This window comes from Neovison vison, chromosome 7, assembly GCF_020171115.1.
Source record: "Neovison vison isolate M4711 chromosome 7, ASM_NN_V1, whole genome shotgun sequence".
Classification (NCBI taxonomy): domain Eukaryota; kingdom Metazoa; phylum Chordata; class Mammalia; order Carnivora; family Mustelidae; genus Neogale; species Neogale vison.
In genome coordinates, this window is record NC_058097.1 from 114,620,542 (window position 1) to 114,642,323 (window position 21,782).

The 21,782-nt window shown below is 47.9% G+C and overlaps 1 protein-coding gene across 4 annotated transcripts in view; it reads right to left on the reverse strand.

Annotated features, from left to right (window-relative positions):
* Positions 1-828: 828 nt before the first annotated feature.
* The window catches only part of FEZ1 (fasciculation and elongation protein zeta 1), a 46,629-nt gene continuing 25,675 nt past the window's right edge, over positions 829-21,782 (reverse strand). For 2 of the 4 annotated variants that reach the window (XM_044258142.1, XM_044258143.1), the window contains exons 4-10: positions 15,853-15,939; positions 13,339-13,507; positions 10,256-10,527; positions 9,199-9,279; positions 7,201-7,276; positions 3,394-3,459; positions 2,697-3,182 (exon numbers count right to left, since the gene is read on the reverse strand). In XM_044258142.1, the coding sequence (XP_044114077.1) occupies positions 3,019-3,182; positions 3,394-3,459; positions 7,201-7,276; positions 9,199-9,279; positions 10,256-10,527; positions 13,339-13,507; positions 15,853-15,939 (915 nt within the window). In that variant the 3' untranslated portion in view covers positions 2,697-3,018. Of the gene's footprint in view, positions 1,183-2,696; positions 3,183-3,393; positions 3,460-7,200; positions 7,277-9,198; positions 9,280-10,255; positions 10,528-13,338; positions 13,508-15,852; positions 15,940-21,782 lie in introns of those variants that run through there. The other 2 variants (XM_044258146.1, XM_044258144.1) reach the window with 2 other exon arrangements.

Here is a 21,782-nt window from a genome sequence, read left to right on the forward strand (position 1 = left end):
AGGGTCCTGTCATCGAGTCCTGCATCAGGCTCCCCACTCAGCAGGACATCTGCTTCTCCCTCTGCCTCTTCCCCTCACCCTGCTTGTGCTCTCTCGGTCAAATAAATAAATAAAAATTTTTTAAAAAGAAAGAAAGAAGGAAAGAAAAAAGACAGGGTTGTGGGAATTCATGGGGCTATTGTCATTCAAGCCAGGAGATGGAAGCCAAGTTCAGGTTGTGGCAAAATCAAGGCAGCATGCTGGTATGAAGATGGCAGTCATTAAGGCTGACATTGCCTGCCACCAAGGCCAGGACAGCACCAGGAGTCGGAGCATGGGACCTCTGAGGCTATAGGAAGGGCAGGGGAGGGCACGATCTGCCACAGGACACAACTCCCCAAAGTCACTGGAGGTGTTCAGGCAGAGCCGCAATCACTCCCAAGCTGGGATGGCTTAGCACAGCTGACTCCCTCCAGCCCCCGAGCCTCCAGGTCCCCGTGGAGGGGCTGGTAAGGGCCAGCGTGGCCATCTCAGTGGGAGGTACGGGCTGTTCCTTGAAGACCCTCTTATCTGCTAATTTCCCCGTGGCCCCTCTAGTCTGACACCCCCCCCCCACCAGCAGTTCCTCTTACACATTGCATGTCTCCCTTAAAGTTGCCAAGCAGCAAGATCCTGAGGGCCTGTGGATGGCCTCCTCTTCTGACTGTACCCATGGGCCCCACGTCAGGGCCCATGCGCGGGTCCCTCAACACCCGGTCATCTGCTGTGAGCCCCAGAATGTCGCGTCAAGGCAGTCCCGCCGCCGCCTTTCTCTCCAGGGTTGACACACCACGCTCCAGAGCCCATGAAGAATATTAATTAAATGAAGGTTTATTTCAAAATTAGTCTTAGAGTGTAAGCTGTTTTCGAGGGCTGGAGCCAGACTACACAGTGAGCGGGAGGGCACTTGCCCTCCTCCGCCACGGGCGGAGAGGCGCCTCCCAGCCCTGCCCCTCGGTCATGCATCCAATGATCACTAGGACTAGAAGCCAACAGCAAAGGACCCCGCGCGCTTGCTCATGTTTAATCCAGGTTAAGCTATACACGTTTAAATACACGTCGGAGGTTACGTGGTGTCATGCAGTCCCTGGGTTGGAATGACTCTTGCTCCGTGACCTCCGCGGCAAGGCTGCCCCGGAGGGCAAGGTTAGGTAGGACAGAGCACTGCAAAGAGAAGGAGAAAGGAGAGAGGTCAAAGCCCAGCGCGGGTCAGGACCTGCTATTCCAGGGGGGCCCCGGCCCAGAGGCGATCCTGTCCTGAACAGAGAGCCTCCCGCCCCCCTGGGACCCAGAGAATGACTGCCATCACATGTCTTCCTTCTGGAAGAAGGAAGAGATGACGGGAAGGTGGATGCCTGGTGCTCCGATCCGGTCTCTGGTGCTTATCTGCCGGAGTTCAAGCCCTGGATCCGGCCTGTGCTAATGCTACGACCTTGGGGAAATGGCTCCACATCTCCGCGCTCGGTTCTCCACGTGTACAACAGACAGTGCCTCTGCCTACCCCACAGGGTTGTTCAGAAGCAAACAGAAAGTGCTCAGTAAATGTTAACTAGTTTTATGAATTCACTGACATTTCCGTGGATCGCAGTGGGGTCCAGCCCTCAGGCTCCCAGACTTACCCAACCCATTTCCACAGACCTCCTTTGAGAAATTGGCTTTGAAAGCCTTTAAGAGGCAGAAGTTCTTCCCAATGTTTAGCCTGAAGTCCTCCTGCAGAAAGTTAAGACTAATCTTTCTGATCCTTATGGAAACAATACCACCCAGAGGTTCTTATCCAAGATCCGCAAGCCTACTGGAAGCGTACGCAGCGTCGCGTGTGCTTGTGGACAAAGCCGAATGAAATCAAGAATCCAGACAACGGATGACCATCAGTGGATACTGTTATGGCCTGAGTGTCGGGGGCCTCCAGCCAAATTCCCACGTGCGGCTGCATTTGGAGACGGACCCTCTAAGGAGGTGATCGTAAATGAGTCACAGGATGGCGCTCTGCTCTGATCGTCCTTATAAGAGGAGACACCAGAGAGCCCTCATTCTCTCCCTTCACGTGCACACGGGACAGGCCACGTGAGGACACAGCAAGAAGGTGGCTGTCTACAAGCCAAGAAAAGAGCCCTCGCTAGCAATTGGATCTGCTGGCACCTTGATCATGGACTTCTAGCCTCTGAAACTGTGAGAAAACACATTTCTGTTGTTGAAGTGTTCCCCCCCCAACAATACCCCCTACCCCCGGTGCTATTTTGTTGTAGCAGCCTGAGCAGATTAATACAGATATTAACATCACAGAAAGAAAGACAACCGGAGAATATGTGTCTCTTAATGGAAGTTTAGCGCCACTGATCATGTAATGCTTATCAAAAGATTTGAGACTGAGTCTGATCCAGCCTCCGGCTCTGCCAGTTAACAGGAAATACGAAAAATGGAAGAATATGTTAAATTAAACCATGGGGACACAACTGACAAGCAGAAGCCAAAACAAGGAAATTCTATGGGGCAAATAGCCTGGTTTCTCCAAGAAATAAATTTCAAGGAACGAGAGGAAAGGAAGGGGAACCTGTATATATATAAAAAGAGACTCAGGAGAGGTATTATCCAGCTGCATTGTATGGGCTCCCCTTGGATCCTGATTCAAACAGATGAGAAAATGTAACAGGGAAATGTGAGCACTGATTGGACAAAGATATTGAGACTTTTTTTATTTTTCTAGTTGTGATAACAATATTGTGGTTAGGTTTTCGAAAAGAGTCTTTATGTTTTAGAAATGTACACTGAAATACTTAGAGATTAAGAAAACTGATGGTTTGGATTTGCTTCAAAATCATACGGAGGGGAGAAGCTGGGTAGGGGTGTGAGTGAACAAGACAGGCCATGAATCCACGGTCGCTGAAGCAGGACAAGTACATGAGAGTTCATTATTCTCGTCACTCGGCTTTTATGGATGTTAACAGCTCCCTTAATAAAAGATGAAACAAAAGTCGGGAAAGGATGTAGCTAGGCATGATTTCAAGCAGCTGAGACCAGAAAATGTAGCCCCGGGCTCTGTTTTTTCCCTACGAAATAGCCTGAACTCTCCAGAACTTTCACAGTCAGGCTCGTGCTGGTTCCGCAGCTCCAATGTGGAGTCGCTCTGGTGCCTCCAGGGAGAAGGAATCCCCTTCTCAGGCCTCCTGGCAACATGCAAAGACAAAACCCCATTACTGGGAGGCCTCACAATCGCCCACTGGAGGACCCTGGCCCCATGCACCCAGTGCCATCTGGGCTGGCGAGACGCTCTGGGAAGGCTGAGGAACACAGCGGGTTCCCTGCCTCCAGTGGGAGGTCTTGGGGAGGGGAAACCCAGGAAGCCCTGCTGCGGGGGCCCTGTGGGGCTGCTCTCACCTTTTAAAATGTAGTCCGTTAGCAAAGTGGGCACCTTCTCATTATCCTCCTTCATGGCAAAGAGAACTAAGGAAAGAGAGAGAGAGAGAGAGAGATGAGTCAGTATGCCAGCATGGCATACAGGTCGCTTCTAGGCTGACAACCCACCAACCCGGAGTGAGAAATCAAACCAACCCAGAATGAGAAAGGAAACCAGACATCACTGAGTATGGAGCAAACATCTAGAAGCTTCTGCAAGCATCAGCACTCCACCTGCTGATGGAGTAGAACACATCCGAAAATCAGAGTGGCCTGTTGGTGACTTTATTTTCTTTTATCTTTTACTTTTTTTTTGCTCATCTATAATCTCTATGTTATTTCCTTTTTTTTTTTTTTAATATTTTTTATTTATTTATTTGACAGACAGAGATCACAAGTAGGCAGAGAGGCAGGCAGAGAGAGAGGAGGAAGCAGGCTCCCTGCTGAGCAGAGAGCCCGATGCGGGACTCGATCCCAGGACCCTGAGATCATGACCTGAGCCGAAGGCAGCGGCTTAACCCACTGAGCCACCCAGGCGCCCTCTATGTTATTTCCTAAGTATCTCTCTTTAATAAACATGAAAAGAAATAAAGCAATTTTAAAAAAGAATCAGCTTTCAGATGCAATCTAAATGTTAAGAATAATAGTCATCCCATCATTGAATCGGCAACAAAACTCTTTAAAGACATTCCATGCATGTAAACAGATACTGGAAAATTTTCTCTGATTATTATGATTATAAGTCATTATTCCTATTTATTAATAACAAATGAACTTATTTTAACAAATGATTTTTTTTTCTGTTTTATGCCCACCACAGTGCTAGAATTTGTGGAAATGCAAAAGACTTACGGACCCTCAAGGAGCTCATAGATTCCTCATTGAGACTCCTGATGATTTACACACATACAAGGCAAACAAGAGGGAAGTTACGAAAGCGTAAAGGCTTTTCTTATAGAAGTTTTGAAAATAGTTTTTTCTGTTATTAAACGAGGTGCCGCTTTCTCATATTCGTAATTCATATTGTGGAAGTCAGCCTTGTAGAAAATCTTTTAAGAATGCTGTTGGACTTTGTATACAATATCAAAAAATGAAAAAAAAAATGAGGGCAGGAGAGAGTGCAGGATTTTGCATCACACATGGCTTTAAATAAGCCACGGTGTATCTATCCTGTGTAGTCTTAGAGACCTCTATGAAAAACGAGAGACAGATTCATGAGTACAAGATATATTTACCGGTGAAGCAAGAAGGCTGCAGAGCGTCATGGATTAGCTTGGGAATGAATAAATGAATGCTAATATTCATAGAAAAAGTCTGGAAGAATGTGCGTGAATCTGTTAAGACCGGTCATCTCTGGGTGCGAGACCACAGGGGTTGTTCCTTTCTATACCCTATTTCTGCAGGGTCCGGTCTTCTTCAATGAGTACGTTTTGCTTTTCTGCAAGCCGGAAAAGCAAGCAAGGTCGGCCGGCACCAGTCACCAGGAGGAGGCAGCCTCGGCAATATAGGGGACGGATCTCCATCCTGTTCTACGGCCCTGCTCTCTCCTGATGCCTCTGCCTCGCTTCACATCGGCGTGAGTTAGTGGCCAGGTCCCGAGACAAGAAAGAGCCTGAAACTGGGGCCCTCCAGGTCTTGGTTTCTTTGATTTCTTCTGTAGTTTTAGATGTGTATTCGTGTCAACCTAACAGGCTGCAAGTACTTTACAACTGAATATGGGCGCACCAAATGCCGCTCCAAGAAGACAGCTCTGGGGGACACCTGGGGGGCTCAGTGGGTTAAGCATCTGCCTTCGACTCAGGTCATGATCCCAGGGTCCTGGGATAGAGCCCCACCTCCAGCTCCCTGCTCAGTGGGGCGTCTCTTTCTGCCCCTTCCCATGCTGGTGCATGCTCTCTCCCTCTCTCTCTTTCTCAAATAAATAAATAAAATTCTAAAAAAGAAGAAGAAGACAACGACAGCTGTAAAAGTGCAACCCTTGCTTTCAGCCAATGTGTATCTAAGTTTATTGCCAAAATCCAAAATGTACAGGAGTTGTCTGGTCCCAAGAGCTGGTCCGGGGCCTGCGCCCTTGGTTCAGGAATAAAGAAGAGACATTCGCAGATCCATATAAGGACTGGCCAAAAAAAAGAAAGCTTTTATAACCTGCCACAGAATTCACATTCAGGAAAGATGGCAGTTTTTTCTTTTAAAAAGAATAAAATATTGGAATGTGGTGTGCCCACATGATAGAAGAGAGAGCCATAAAAAGAATGTTAACCAAATGTTAACTGATATGACTAAAATCATGATAGAAAATTTTATAGCCAGTATAATCCCAAGTATGTGGAGAAGACATAAAACATTATGGCTGAAAACACCAAAATAGTAACCACAGTGGAGGGGACAATGAATTATTTATTTTCTTTTGTTCACTGTTCTGTATTTCCAAACTATTCTAAATGATGGAAACACTCCAATTAAAATTTTCTAAACGGACCTGAAACATGTAAATAAACCCACAGTTTCTTAATTAAAATGAAAGGATTTCACGCTGAATTCCTGAATGGGTATCTGTAATAAATTTATAGCTCTTCCTTTAAAAAATAAAAACCATGATTGAGTACTTTATATATATCAACCTTCGTAATCTGTCCAAATTATTTTCCAAATGCTTACTGCTTGTGAAAACACAAACACCTATAAATGTCAGTTCGTTTCTGTCTGCTCCCTTGGAAAAAAGTCTTAGTGCATATATATGCAAATAGAGGAGTTTAAAAGGAGTGAAGAAGATGCCAATTTACTTTGAATTGAAAATTCTCAAGGACGCTGCATCCATTGATGTAGCCAGGGTTTCTGTTTACCAGAACCGCCTGCTTTGGTCCCCAGATTGGTAACAATGAAAATGTTCGGTCACCTTTATAGCCCAGGGTCGGGGGAGGCAGAGGCGGGCAGCAGCTGTCTGTCTTCCTCTGCAGAACAGAAGAAGCTCCTCTTGCCCTCCCCCGCACTAGCCTGATGCTCAAGCCCTTCCCTCCCCGGCAAAGGCAGGGCGCCCCTGGGCTGGACAGGCCCGGTGACTCTATCACTCGGCGCAGTGCACGGTTGCCAGGGAGATGGACGTTCCTGTGATTCACTGCGCCTGCCACCCCGTCACAGCCTCAGATTTTTCTCTTCTTCAAAGAATCAGGCTGACACTGATGGCTAATACCAAGAGCCCCCAGCCTTTTGGGGGTTGTTGCGTTTGATGTACATGAAGAGATTTTGACTACAGAGGGCTCTTTGTCACACACGGGTTTCTCCCATCGCTCAGGATGTTTGTTAATACTTGACAATAGAGCCAAAGCAGAGGAGAGGAGGCAGTCATTTCCTGGAAGGAAAACTATTCTTTCCTGTCCCCCACTCCTGCCACCCAAGAAACCTTGTTTCTCCTTAAAAAATGCAGCCAGCCCCATTGACCAAGCCTCCTGCTGTGGGGCCATAGGTGGGACGAAGCAACAGCAAGCTGTTGCCAAGAGAACAGACAAGGTAGAGAAGGCAAGCTTTGAGCACTGTGGGGTGAGCCCCCACCCGCCCCCAACCTCTTCCACCAGCTCATTCCTTCCTGGAAAGGCTTTGCCCTTTACCAGGAGACAGAGACACAACAAGACGGCTCTGGGTGCCACTGCAGAGCACTGTAGCTTTGCCCCCGCTCAGGAGGGGAGCGACACAGGGACATGGAGCCCATTCCCACCCATCTAACGCTGCCCCTCATGGGGAGGGAGGGACGGGAGTGGGCGACCCGTCTCTCTGAGGATGAGGGGAACTCACTGTTTGTCAGCATCTGGAGATCTTCCACTGACGGGGGCAAGGCCTTCTTCTCATAAGGGATGACCGTGTTCAGATACTACGAGACAAACACAAACATGCCAGGCAGGGCTGGAAGTACAAGTGTGGTCCCTCCGAGGATGAGATGTGTGGACAATTCGCACAGGGACTGTGATCGTCTCTCCCCAATATGCTCCACGGAAATTGACAGGAGCAACACCCATGATACTCCGCACACCCCTGCCTAGGGACCCCTTCCTGTCTCTGGCGAAAGTCCCTAAAAGGGGCGCCTGGGTGGTTCAGTGGGTTAAAGCCTCTGCCTTCAGCTCAGGTCATGATCTCAGGGTCCTAGGATGGAGCCCCGCGTCAGGCCCTCTGCTCAGCGGGGAGCCTGCTTCCCTTCCTCTCTCTCTGTCAAATAAATAAATAAAATCTTAAAAAAAAAAAAAAGAAAGAAAGAAAGTTCCTAACAGTAAGACTTTCCCATATCAGCCCTCCATTCCATCGAACACATTCTTCGGACAACCAGAAGCTCTTGGATATTTAGGAATCCTGGGGAGCCTTTTCTCCTTCAGGCTGAGCGCAGAGAACATTCTAAAGGGAGATTATACTTTCGTGTGCTTGGGCGGGCAATATGAAATCGAACAATCTCTCTTTTGTCAAAAATGACGGGGGAGAGAACCTCAACCCCGCCCTTGGTCTTGGACGTTGGGTTTGCTCCCTCTGCTGGATATGAGGTGCTTCTACAACAAGATCATCTTGGCCCCGTGGGGCCCAAGAACAGGGTGCCAGAGAGATCCTGAAGGTTGGCAGGCGGGGGCGGGGGGGTAGCCTGGGGGACTGAGTGAGAAGAGCTGCAGCTCAAACACCAGAAGATGTCTCTTTTGGTCTTGGTTCTGCCCCTAGCGGTGCGGTCTTGAGAGAAGAACTAATCTCTCCAGATCTTAGTTCTCACAGCTGCAAAATGAGGGAGCGGGTTCCATGTCCCCAGAATGTCCTCCCGTGCCGCAGTGCCAGAATTCTCACCCTTAGGATTCAGCTACAAAGATGTCTAACACGTACACAATTATGTGCGCTCTCTCCACGATCTCAAGCTTGTCCCTTCTATCAGATTATGCACTTCATGAGGGCAGGGCCCAGGACTTACTCACCTTTGTGCCTGAGGGCTCGGCAACAGCTTTAAAAAAAAAAAACAAAACCCACTGCATCCTTTAAAAGACCCTGTTTCTTCTTTTTTTTTTTTTTTAAAAAAAAAAAAAGATTTTATTTATTTAGTTGAGAGAGAGACAGTGAGAAAGAGCATGGGCGAGGAGAAGGTCAGAGAGAGAAGCAGACTCCCCATGGAGCTGGGAGCCCGATGCGGGACCCGATCCCAGGACTCCAGGATCATGACCTGAGCCGAAGGCGGTCGTCCAACCAACTGAGCCACCCAGGCGTCCCGACACTGTTCCTTCTTAAGAGTGGAAGAAGATTTTGGGGCTCCTGGGTGGCTCAGTCGGCCACATGTCTGCTTTGGCTCAGGTCACCATCCCAGTGTCCTGGGATCAACTCCCGCATCGGGCTCCCTGCTTCTCCTTCTCCCTCTGCCCACACCCCCCTGCTGCTTGCGCTCATGCTCTCTCTCACTCTATCCGAAATAAACAAATTAAATTAAAAAAAAAGAAGGGGGCACCTGGGTGGCTCAGTGGGTTCGACTCAGGTCATGATCTCAGGGTCTTGGGATGGAGCCCCGCATTGGGCTCTCTGCTATGTGGGGAGCCTCCCCCCTCTCTCCCTGCCTGCCTCTGTACTTACTTGTGATCTCTCTCTCTGTCAAACAAATAAATAAAATCTAAGGAAAAAAAAAAAAAGAGGAAGAAGAAAATGAGTGAAAAAAGATGGTAAGACCTCCCTTTGCCCAAGGGCTGGGATAATTCTAGTGAATCACCGCACCCTGTTCTGCACGGGAGGCCAGGTTGCAAGGGTCAGGAGGAAAGCTGGGAGCCTGGGAATTGCAGGTACCTGTTTGTCCGTCCCTGAGGAGCCGAAGGTCTGGCGGATACCGCTCTGCAGAATGTTGGAGATGCCTTCCATGCTGAAACGCTGGGGAGAGGACGGGCGGGGCTCAAGAATGAATGCTTCCTGCTCCATAGTCACCACTCCCTGGGGACTTGGGTGTCCTCCCTAAGCTACCCAGACCCGCCGGCCACCCCCTGTCCCAGATAACACCTGGGCTAACAAATGGGCCAAAACTTAAGGCTGAGCTTTGCAAGAATCAAGAGTCGAGTCTCAAAGACTCTTAATCTTAGTCAGTCCCTCCGGGCCACAGGTCCCCCTGCCCTTCCCTGGTTTCCTCCCTTCAGCCTCGTCTCGGACAGGGAATAAAGCAGGCCCGTACGCCTGGGACAGATGATGACACAGCATCTTACAGAGGAAAACAAAGCGTCTGGCCACTGGGAAGGGTAGATGTAAGTAAAGCTTCTGTCCATATCTGGGAAGCCTTTACCAAAACGCACAAGCCTAGGCCCAATTCGGGAGGTCTGGGACAGAGCCTCAGCCAAGGTATTTAGAACAATCTCCTTGATTCATTGTTCAAGAATGAAGCTCCGGATTCATTCTCCGGAGCTTCCCTGATCACGAGCCAGTGGTCTGAAGAATCCTGTCAGGCTCCTAGCAAGGCGTCCGAATTTGCTGCCCCCCTCCTGCCATCCTAAGGAGAGCAGTCAGGACGAGTAGCGGGATGCTGACCTGAGTCCCAGGCACAGCGCCCCTCAGTACTAAAACTGTCTTCCCCCCTCTTTCTAAGGTCTTGCCTCAGGGAGCACAGGCCACACACAAGTATTTTTCAGTGTCCACGTGCAGTGTCCCCCGGACAGACCGAGGTCCTCAAGAGAAGGAAAGGAGAAAGGGGAACCTTCTTTCTCTTTACAGCCCTACTGTTTGCCTACGGTCCTGCTCACAGCCCCTGCGCAGTCCAGGTCTGCTTACGGGTCCTGCGCAGGCTTGGTACTGGGGCCAGACAGGGCAAGGACCGGAGGCCGGGCGCAACTCCTCTTCCCGCGGGGCGGGCTTCACGTACCTTGAGAGGCATTTGGTTTCCCTTCTCTATCCGGCTGCTCTGCAGGCTCAGACCTTTCTCTTTCCGCCTCTTCTTCATCAGTTCTCGCTGCTCCTTCTGCTTGTTCTGAACCTCGATAAGCACCGTGATGAAGGAGTTCTTCACTTCCTTCTCGAACTCCAGCTCGTCCCGGCGGGCCAGCTGCTGCACCAGCTCCTCCGAGAAGTCCCGGATGGCGCCCTCCACCTGGTCCAGCAGCTCAGTCAGCTCCGACCCAGACATGTGCCTTAGACCTGCAGGGGGAGACCGACCCGCAGGTGACCACTGCATCCGAGCCAGAGCCCACTGGATGGCTCCTGGGGCCGTGTCTCCCAAGGGGACCCCTCCCACCTCCTTACAGGACAGGGAATTTAGGGGCATCCCAGGAAGGAAGAGACCCATATACAACGGCCAAAGTGAACACTACTCTGAGGATAACAGAGGAGGAAGAAGAAACAGCCCCCACAGAAACCCATGGACCCCATTCACAAAAATGTGCGTGGACAGGGACACCTGGGGGGCTCAGTCGGTGAAGCATCTGCCTTTGACTTCAGGTCATGATCCCAGGGTCCTGGGTTCAAGCCCCATGCTGTTGGGCTCCTTGCTCAGTAGGGAGCCTGCTTCTCCCTCTGCCTGCTCTGCCTGCCTCTCCCCCTACTTGCGCTCTCTCTCTAACAAATAAATAAAAAAATCGCTTTTTAAAATGTGCACAGGGATGCCTGGGTGGCTCAGTTGGTTGGACGACTGCCTTTGGCTCAGGTCATGATCCCGGAGTTCTCGGATCGAGTCCCGCATCAGGCTCCCAGCTCCACGGGGAGTCTGCTTCTCCCTCTGACCTTCTCCTCGCTCATGCTCTCTCTCACTGTCTCTCTATGTCAAATAAATAAATAAAATCTTTAAAAAAAATTAAAAATAAAATAAAATAAAATGTGCACAGAGCGGTGCCTGGGTGGCTCAGTGGGTTAGGGCCTCTGCCTTCGGCTCAGGTCATGATCCCAGGATCCTGGGATCGAGCCCCGCATTGGGCTCGCTGCTCGGCAGGGAGCCTGCTTCCCCTCCTCTCTCTCTGCCTGCCTCTCTACCTACTTGTGATCTCTGTCAAATAAATAAATAAAAATCTTTAAAATAAAATAGTGCATGGACAGGGGCCCCTGGGTGGCTCAGTGGGTTAAGGCTCTGCCTTCAGCACGGGTCATGATCTTGGGGTCCTGGGATCGATCCCCATATTGGGTTCTCTGCTTAGCGGAGAGTCTGCTCCCCACTCCCCCTCTGCCTGCCTCTCTGTCTGCTTGTGATCTCTCTCTCTGTCAAATAAATAAAATCTTTAAAAAAAAAAAAAGTGCATGCACAGGCATGTAACTTTTTTTTTTTTTAAAGATTTTATTTATTTATTTGACAGAGAGAGATCACAAGTAGGCAGAGAGGCAGGCAGAGAGAGAGAGAGGAGAAAGCAGGCTCCCTGCTGAGCAGAGAGCCCAATGCGGGACTCGATCTCAGGACCCTGAGATCATGACCTGAGCCGAAGGCAGCGGCTTAACCCACTGAGCCATCCAGGCGCCCCGGCATGTAACTTTTTGATCCCTTCTTCCTCTTCCTAGTTTTCCTCTGTGTCTCTGATATGCTGGTGCAAAATGGGTCAAGGATCAGAGGGAGAAAACATTCAGAGGAGGTTTTGGGCATATGTGCCGCAGAGCAGGAGAGAGATGGTGTTTGTCCCAAGAACTGATCAAGCTCTAGCCAGCCAGCAATCTCAGCACAGGGGTCTGAGGCCCCCTTCACCCCACGGTCCTGCACAGCAGGGCAGAAATTCAAGAAACAAGGGAAATGTGCGGCTGACTGGGACCACAGACTGAAAAGCGCATCCAGGCTGGCCAGTACCGAGCCTGCTGTCAGGGAAAAGGGAAAGGAAGCTGAGATAATGGGATACAGGTAACTTTGTCGTAAATTCTTGTCCCCTCAGATTTCTTCATTTAAAATAGATTGGGGGTGGGGGGTGGGGAGTGCCTCTGTGGGCTCAGTCTGTAGAGCCTGCAACTCTCCATCCCAAGGTTACAAGTTCAAGCCCCACGGAGGGCATGGAGCCTACAAAAAAAAAAAAGATCTGGGGGGTAGGAGAGTGAGCATCTTCTCAAATTTGTCCCTTTCTAACATCTTTTGTTTCTGCCGCAGCACCCATTTTACTTCTCTGTTCTGTTTCTGCCATGGCCTGTGGATTTGCTGACTCGGTTTGCCCTCCCCCTTTATTCTGCTCTTTGGAGCTGTCCCCCTCCTTCTGCCCTTGCCATGTCCCTGTGCACTTGAGCTGTTTTCCTGAGTCTTCGTGGAGCGTGGCTATGTTTGGGGCCTTTGTGTGACTGAGAACAGCCTGAATAGAGCTCCGCAGCCAAATCAGCCCCGTCATCGCGAGCACATTCCTTCGGCTTTTGCCCTCGCCCGGCCTCTGCTCTTAAGAGCCACAGAATCTCGGTTCCTCAGACAGGCTCCATTTTCCCCCGTGTTCGGACCTCGTCACCTGCCCAGCCCACCTTCCCTCTGCCATGTTTCTAAGTCCCCGCCGACCCACACATGTGCCTCCTCCCCGGGAAGGGAGGTTTTCTGGATGGTTCTATTTCCCCAACAGTGGCATCCAACAAGCCATTTCGCCTCTCAGCACACTCAACTACCCCAACCCACATCGAGCTGGGGTGGGGATGAAATGAGATGACGCACAGAGACTCTTAGAACTGGTCTGGCACATAGAGATCTTTCCAGAAACACCAGCTATCATGATCATTACCTTTTTCCTTGATTTCATGGGAGCCTCATTTTGGACAAGGGGTTCCGATTTCTTCTGCTCATTCTGCTTTCATCTTCACCTTTGCTTGGTTTTACCATTTTGACTGTGCTCGATTGCCTTTCCCCCCACCCCCAAAATTTGCTAACTTCTCTCCTGACGCCCAATAGGAAAGGGGTTGCCAACTCCCTGGGTTGGAAGTCCAACTAGGTACATGCGGAGCAAGTGCCCACGACCCAGCCCACAGGCAGGAGGGTCCATCTTGGGCAAGGCTACCCGCCAGGCCCCTCACCTTCGTAGGACCAGTTGTTGTTGAAGGTCTGGGTCAAGGCCTGCATCTCCTGCAGGAGGACCGAGTCTGCCTGGGAGGAGGTTTCTCCCTCATCCTCCTCTTCCAGGACCTCCTCTTCTTCCTCAGGGTCTGGGGAGTTCTGCATCATTTCCTCGATCTCCTCAATCACCTGAAGAAGGTATGCAAGAGAGTGCTAACTCTGGTCTCTGCCGGGGGGGACGTCCCGGCTCAGATTTGGGTCAGTTAAGGATGTTTCTAATTTGCTGCCTATAAGATTCCTAAAGCAATATTGTTATTTAATAAATATTGAATAATAATAAAAATAGATCTGACCAAAGGCTTACACACACTCTTCCGTTAATGTAAAGCACTCTAAAATGTGAAATCTCTTCCAAGAACACCATTTAGATGAGTGCTTTATTGGAAATAAACTCCTCTTTCGGGAACCAAAGCAGAGCTGCCTGGAAGAGAACATTGACTTCAATGTGCTGAGCACTTTATTTCTAAGTGGGAAAACACTTTATCCCCTCAATTTTAACACAAAACCCAGCCCATTAATTGTTACAGTGCTTACGCTGTTCCTAGACCAACTCAAAATGGGGAGGCTTTTTTTTTTTTTTAGGTAGAGGAAATTTCTCCAGAATTCACCTAGGTAGGAGCTAAAGCTGCATAGCCACAAATGCCAAACAAGAAGCTAAAATAACAAAAGGATAGGTGGGGTCTGGAGAGCAGAAAGGAACCAAGGAACCCAGCTGTAATCTCCACTCTTATTAGGGATCTGTTCCTAAAAGAGAGAGCTAAATCAAAGGACTGCCCGAGGAAGACAGGAGAGCCACTCTGTTCATTAACTGCTGACACATAAAGAAAATGGAAGAAGCAAACACAGTCTGAAAGGCGTCATGGATGGGTCTGGTCACGACAGGGCACTCATGCATTTATCTGTCCTTGATTCTGTGACGGGTTCAGGCTCCAGGCCCCTGGGCCTGGTGCTCTCTGAGGCCGGCTGCTTCACGTCAGCGGGACCAAGGACAAGAGGACTTAGGGTGCCCACCTTAAGAGTAATTTCTATTTTAGTCCCACACCTTCTCACTTCCATTCAGCAAATTTAGGGAATACTTAGTCTTTGCTTCCTGAAAGCCATTTATAAAATGCAAGCAAACGACAAGCCCCCTTCAGAAATTTCACGGCTGGGGCGCCTGGGTGGCTCAGTGGGTTAAAACCTCTGCCTTCGGCTCGGGTCGTGATCCCAGGGTCCTGGGATCGGGTCCCGCATCGGGCTCTCTGCTCGGCGGAGAGCCTGCTTTCTCCTCTCTCTCTGCCTGCCTCTCTGCCTCCTTGTGATTTCTGTCTGTCAAATAATAAATAAAAATATATCTTTAAAAAAAAAAAATTTCACGGCTGACTTTCTCCTTCTCTCACAGAGAACTTTTCACTAACCTTGGATCACTGAATTGTACTTCCCCTACATTTCACAAGAAGAGCTGTCAGGCCCTCTTCTCTTTTCATCTGGTGCCCTTCAATCTCTTGACCCTTACCTGTTTATATCCCACCTTTTTGCCTCAGATCTGAAAGAGTTCCTTTGGCCGAAAAGTGCTCTCTGGCACCACAGGCTCCTGGCGGAGCTTTTTCGGAACTACTCTGTGAAAAACTTGTATGGATCCTGCTCAAAAAGTTGCCCAGAAATATTCATTGACCAAAAAGTTGAAAAAAGAATCCAAAGACCCAAGATGATTCCCTCCTAAGTAATAAATGACTAAAGCCAACATTTAAATAATTCAATCAAATGTCAAGCACTATCTTTTTTTTTTTTTTTTTAATTAAACAAAGTCACAACTGTCCATTAAGACTCCTTTTGGAAGGCTCAGCATTTTGGGTATTCTATGAAATATGAGAAAATACCCATCGTACAAAAGCCTCAACTGTCACCTCTATTTTTGCAAGAATAAGTCTTTGGGACCCTCATTTAAGTGTCTTGACTATTTTTTTCTTTCCATTTTATTTTATTTCATCTCTTTTCAGTATTCTAGTATTCATTGTTTATGCACCATACCCAGTGCTCCTTGCAATACATGTCCTCCTTAATACCTACCATCAGGCTCACCCAAACCCCTACCCCCCTTCCCCTCCAAAACCCTCGGTTTGTTTCTCAGAGTCCACAGTCTCTCATGGTTTGTCTCCCCCTCCTGATTTCCCCCAACTCACTTAATGAGATTGCATTCTGAGGCTTAGCAAGAACTAAAGCCGGTCAACACTGGGCCTATCTCTGGCTATAATCAAATATGAGTCCCACCCAACCCAAAGGTCAAGAATTATGTTCCTATTTAGTGCAGGTGGGTAAACTGAGGCCTAGGGAGAAATGAATTCCCTTACCAAAGACACTCCAAATCATCAACCCAGGCAACCATGAGACCATATATTTGTCTTTTGCTTTAAATGGAAACGACACGTATGTACTCAGACTTTTTCTTGATCCAAAGAACAAAAAGTCCCAAGAACCAAGAGAAACATTCATACCTGATCTGCTGTGAGTAGAGGCTCCTCATTGATACCAGAATCATGTTCACTCTTCTCATTGAACTCTTCCTCTTCTTTCTCATGGATCTGAAGGGGGGTGGGGCATGGAATTCTGATTGAACATCAGCAGAACTAGGGTTCTCTTTACTGTCTGGTCTCTAGAACAGACGACACGGACTGAGAGGCCCATCCGGCCATCCGCTATGTGAGGAGGGAATCTGAAGAGATGCCCAGAGTTTCATCCAATTCCAAACATACCCCTTCTGCACAGCAGGCCTCCCCAAGTCCAGCAAGAGCATCTGACTCAAAGGAAGGAGCACTGTTCCTTAGCCCACAGAGGGGTCATCCCTGCATGAACAAGGTGAGTGATACCTCAACCAATTCCTGCATTGAAGCCTCTCTTACTTAGACGAGGAGTTTCAATCTGGGGGGTTGTTTCCAGAGTGCACTGGTTGAGGCGTTTTAAGGGGTAGGTTGTTCCAGTCGAAAGCGTCAAGCTTTGACTGGACTGGACGCAAGGCCACCCTGTGACGGGAATCTAGGTGTGAGGTCACAGTTGCTGAAGGGGGTGCTGAAGCTACGTGAGATGTGCCAGGGAACAACCCGACCACATGAACTGAGGCCCGGACAAAATGACAACAATATCGAAACAGGCATCCTGTTCCTCCGAGATCCCACAGTGCCAAGGAAGATTCTGGAAGTTCACAACCACTGAGAGTCTGGAAGTTGCAATCCAACAAGATGTTCACAGCCCATCTGGCTTTCCACCATACCCCAAATAGCCACTGCCCGGCATATATGTTCAAATCCTGCACAAAATCAACCCCTAAACCAACCAACAATTTGTCTATGTCCAGAAGTCCTATCTGAAAGTCATTTAGGGGCTGGCAAGGGGTGCCTCCAGGAAATCTTTCTGCAGAGACACCTCTCATCCAGGAATCAACTGGACTTGCTTGTGGTTAGCTGGCTTTGCTGATGGGCCGCTTTCCTGGGATTACTCTTCTGCTCTTCCAACAGAAGATGCCCAGTTCCCTCCCGGGCAACCATGTCAGAGATAAGCCATCCTCAGAAACTTCTCCCCTAGTCTTGGAGCTCCACCTTGCCAGACATGCCTAACAAAACACATCACCTTCTATGTAGGTTTGCTTAAAACCAGGACTCTGTCATTAAAAAAATTAATCAAGTGCATCTTAAATGCCATCTGCGCTCCACCTGGGTAAGGGATAGGGCAGGGAGGTAATGGGATCATCCGAGGGGCTTGTATGCCAGATGGCGACATCTATTTCTGCTGGCGAACCCATATGCTCCTCTCTCTGCAGGTATACCACCTGTGGTAGTCGCCTGGCTTCCGCACTCCCCACTCTGCCAACCAAAGCCCCTGGAACCTCAGTTTGTTCACAACTACACAGCTAGGGCAAACTTTCTCGGGGCCAGAAAGGCCTGTGCTGGAAGTCACGCTCAGCCTTGGAGAAACAGGGTTCCTCATTTTCTGTTTGGATTCTTTTTTATAAGCGAGTGTTAGTCTATAACCAGAATTTTTTTGGCGGGGGGGGCGGTGGACAATACGTTTATTCTAAAGATGCACGGTTTACATTTTCTGAGACACAGCCAGTTTCCACTGTTGGTAGAGCATCGTTGAGCTAAACCATCCCCCTTCAGGAGGTCTTCCCTCTGAGTTCCTGGCGGAAGGCGGAGTGGAAGCTTCTAGAGATAGACCCATCTTGTCATTTTTAAATGTTATCGAACCTGAACGGAGGCGCGTGGATCCCTCTTACAGCTGTCTCTCCTCTCCCCGTCTCTGGCACAAAGCCCACAGGTCTGACTTATCAGACTTGGGTGAAAAAAAGACCCGAAAATGACCTATAATCACTGATAAGTTTCCCTGAGTTCTAAGATTGTGGTAGCTGCACCTACCCCACACTTCCTCAGACCTCAGAAGTGTGCCACTAAGAAGTAAAATAGAAAGAGAAGCAATCGCAAAGTACTTAAAGAAAGCCCCAGCTCCTTCCCTCTCCCCAGTGTGGGCAATTCCCTGCCTCTGCTTTCACCACACCCCACCTGTATCTGGCCTTTCCTCCTCCCTCTCCAGGTCTCCATTCTCATCCCTTGGCACTTCTCCAGGGCTCCTCCCACATCTCCTCCCAGATCTCTCAGACTCTGTTCCTCCCTGACCCCTCTGTCACTTCTCAACCAGCCCTCTCCTCTTATAAATGCCCCTGAGAGGATCCCGATCTGCCAACCTGCCCTTCCTTATCGTAACAGTATCTTGTGCAGAGAGTATAAAGTTGGATGGGGATTAACAGAGGATAAGAGAAAGAATTTTGAAAGATGATGGCATTTATATATATGGATAGGATTATTTGATTTACACACACACACTTATGCAGGCGGAAGAGTGTATACTCTTATTCTTTTTTTTTTTAATTAAAAAAATTTTTGTTCAGATTTTACTTGTTCAACAGAGAGCACAAGCAGGCAGAGCAACAGGCAGAGGGAGAGGGGGAAACGGGCTCCCCACTGGGCAGGGAACCCGATGCGGGGCTTGATCCCAGGACCCTGGGATCAAGACCTGAGCCAAAGGCAGATGCTTAACCCACTGAGGCACCCAGGCGCCCCTACTCTTATTCTTAATATATGACAGAGACCTAGAAATTGCCTCAGGGAGTTCCTTTAGCCTCTCAGGTGACAATGGGAACGCTAAAGCCACAAACAACCCTCAGGCCAGGTCATTTGGGCTGAATTTCTCTGTAGCCTAAACTCACCTGTCGAAGTGAACTATGACTCTTCCAAGAAATATCATTCTTCCAAGAGACTTCTTTCCAGAACGGAGGAGAGAAGACCTAGAGGCAGAAAAGTTCTGGCCATCGTCCTCCCTGGCAAGCTGTTTCGTCCTTCTGCTTTCTGTAAAGGGTGTGCCCTTAGGGCTGTGATGTGGTAGCTTAAAGCTTGACAGTAAATGAGGGAATCTTCCCTGGGCCCTAACTGCCACTAAATCTTGCCGCACAAAGTCTGCGTGAAAACTAAAATGACGCTGAGTCCTTGTGTTCAATAGCGACTGTTAGCCGTGGGCTCTCATCAGAGCAATCCAGAAGATTCTATTCACAAAAAAGGCAGTCTCCACTGCCTTGTATTTCCCTCCCCTTATCACAGTTGTTCCACATAGGTGGTTCCTCTTGACCAAAAATAAGAAAACAAAGATCCATTTTCACCTTCACTCAACAAGTTAAAAAAAAAAAAAAATCCACAGCAGGCACCCAGCCCAAGGAAAGGACAACTACATCCCTTCATGCTTGTGAACAACCGGGAAACATCTGTGTGAGGTTAAGTCAGTGTCTCTGAATCCCCACAGTGAGACGCACCAGAGCATAGCAAACAGCATGTAGACAACAGACGTTTCTGGAAAGAATTAATGAACAAATAATGAAAGTGAGAAGGATGGTCGCACGATCACCTCCTATAGTCAGTCCAACTCCACACACAACTTAGCTGCTCAGTTACCTGGAAAACAGAAGGGCTGGACTCACTGTCCAGACTTTACTTCCTCTTGTCCAAGACAACCACCACCTGCTCTTAATCACAGTTACAGGGATAAAAGAGACAATCTTTTATATAAGCCAGGGACAGAATATTGATAAACTGAAAAATCCAGTAAGTGTGGAGAGTTGTAAATAATAATAATATTACATAACTCGAGCATATTATTTTGACCTAAAAATATAAGAATATACTTATTTTTCCCCAAGCTCTTAATGTAAGGTCAATGCCTTTTTCTCCATGATGGGTCTCTGAATAGAAGTTCCACATTGTCTTTCTTCTATCATCCACATCAGTACACCATTTTTTAAGTGGGCCCCCATTCCCATTTTTTTTTTAAGATTTTGTTTATCTGAGAGAAAGCAAGAACAAGAAAGAGAGAGACAGAGGGAGAGCATGCAGGGAGAGGGAGAAGCAGACCCCCCACTGAGCAGGGAGCCCGAAGTGGGGCTCGATCCCAGGACCCTGGGATCATGACCTGAGCCAAAGGCAGATGCTTAACCGACTGAGCCACCCAGGTGCCCTCCATTTTTTTTAGTAACAGAGGGAAGACACGTAGGGGATTGAGCACATACATTTATCTCCTCTTCCTTCTGAAACCCTACTGAAGTGAGAGCAAAAGGACCAAAAGAGAATATCCTACAGGGAGGGACAAAACAAACTGAGGAAAGACCAACAGTGAATGAGATGCCAGAGGGCAGATGCTGAGCTAGTAGGCTAGAGGGTTAAGCCCTGTGGGAGAAAGCTTCCCAAAGTATGTGCTTTCACCCAAAAATGCTCAAAGTCTCAGGAATTGGAGACTCCGGGGTGGGGGGCACTGGGAGGTGGGGCTACAAGAGGAAGGATCTGCCAGGATTCTTCATAGGAGCAGTAAGACCCCAAGTCTCTTCTCTTCTCCCATGAAGAAAAGGCAACTACCACCCCCACCACCAACAACAAAAGAAGTGGAGATTTCACTTTGGAAAGGTTGAACTAAGGGGGCCTGTACACAAGAGACACCAGGTCACCTGAAAGCTGGGGTGAGGGATGGTGCCAAAACAGAGGGATTAAGTGGAAGTCTACATACTCACCAGAGACCCTCAGCCTCTTGCCCTGATTAGGCTCCAAGAATGCTAGCAGCCAGGCTTATCCTCCTCAAGCAAAACACTGGAGGACTCCACTTAGTGGTCACTACATTTCTGTTACACTGTGCGAGAAAAAAGACGTACATGCCAATATCCGGGGTCTCCAAACAAAATGACCAGGTCCTTACTGAGCACTAAAGTGGGGGCCAGTAGGAGACAAGCCCTTCCCCCACAGGAAGAACTCTGTGAGTTTAGCCTCACTTTTAAATATGCCCAAAGATTGTCAAATATTTTCAGACAATCCCCAACATGAAAAACAGGGACGAAAGCAAATACATAGGAAAGGTAAATCAAAAGTAATACAGAGGGCAAAAGAAACTCCTTCCTGTCATTAGGAAGAGGTATACCAAGAAACACTGCCTCCTTGAAACATGGCCTGTTTAGTAGAATTAATTCTAAAAAACAACAAGATAAAGCTCTTAGAAATTAAAATTATGGTAGCAAAATTTATATTTTCAGTAGAAGAGTTGAAGTTAAGGCCGAGAAAATCGTCTAGAGAGTAAAAGAAAATAAGCAGATAGAGAATGGGAGGGGAGAAAAAGCAAAAGATCAGTTTAAGTCCAACACTTGAATAAAAGGAATTCCAAAACACAAAAACAGACGAGATGGCCTCTTTCAGCCACAAAAGAGTAGCTAGTATTGGACTTACCCTGCCACACACAAATATAAATCTGGACAAAATCTAAGAGCCTATTGTTTTGAGGCACTGGGCACAGACAGTGCAAGGCTGTGATCACTGAAAGAAGGGAAAACATGAAATAAATGAAAGCTGAGAATCTGTCACCTGTGAACTAACATTACAAGATTATATAGTAATCTACATAGAAATAGAAAGTTTTTTGACCGGAAAAGAAATGATTAAAAATCTGATTTACAGGAAGAAATAAATAACACCAGAAATGGTAAATAAAGGAAACCCATAGTGCAAACTGTTTTGATACTGAAAATTGACAAGTGTCTTTTTGAAATAAAGAACCAGTCCCTCTAAAAAAAAAAAAAAAAAAAAAAAGGTAAATAAAAAAAATCGTTTTTCCTTCTCCTAATCTCTTTAAAAGACAACTAACTGTCTAAAGCAAAAATCGTAACTTGTGTTGTGGGGCATGTAATGTGGATTGAAGTAAAATATATGACAAGAATAGCACAGAGGATGACAGGAGTATCCTTAAACTATTGAGAGTGTTTCACATTTTATGTGAAGTAGCATAATATGAATTCTAAATAGACTATGATAAATTAATAATGCAGGGTGTAATCTTTAGAGCAGTCAGTTAA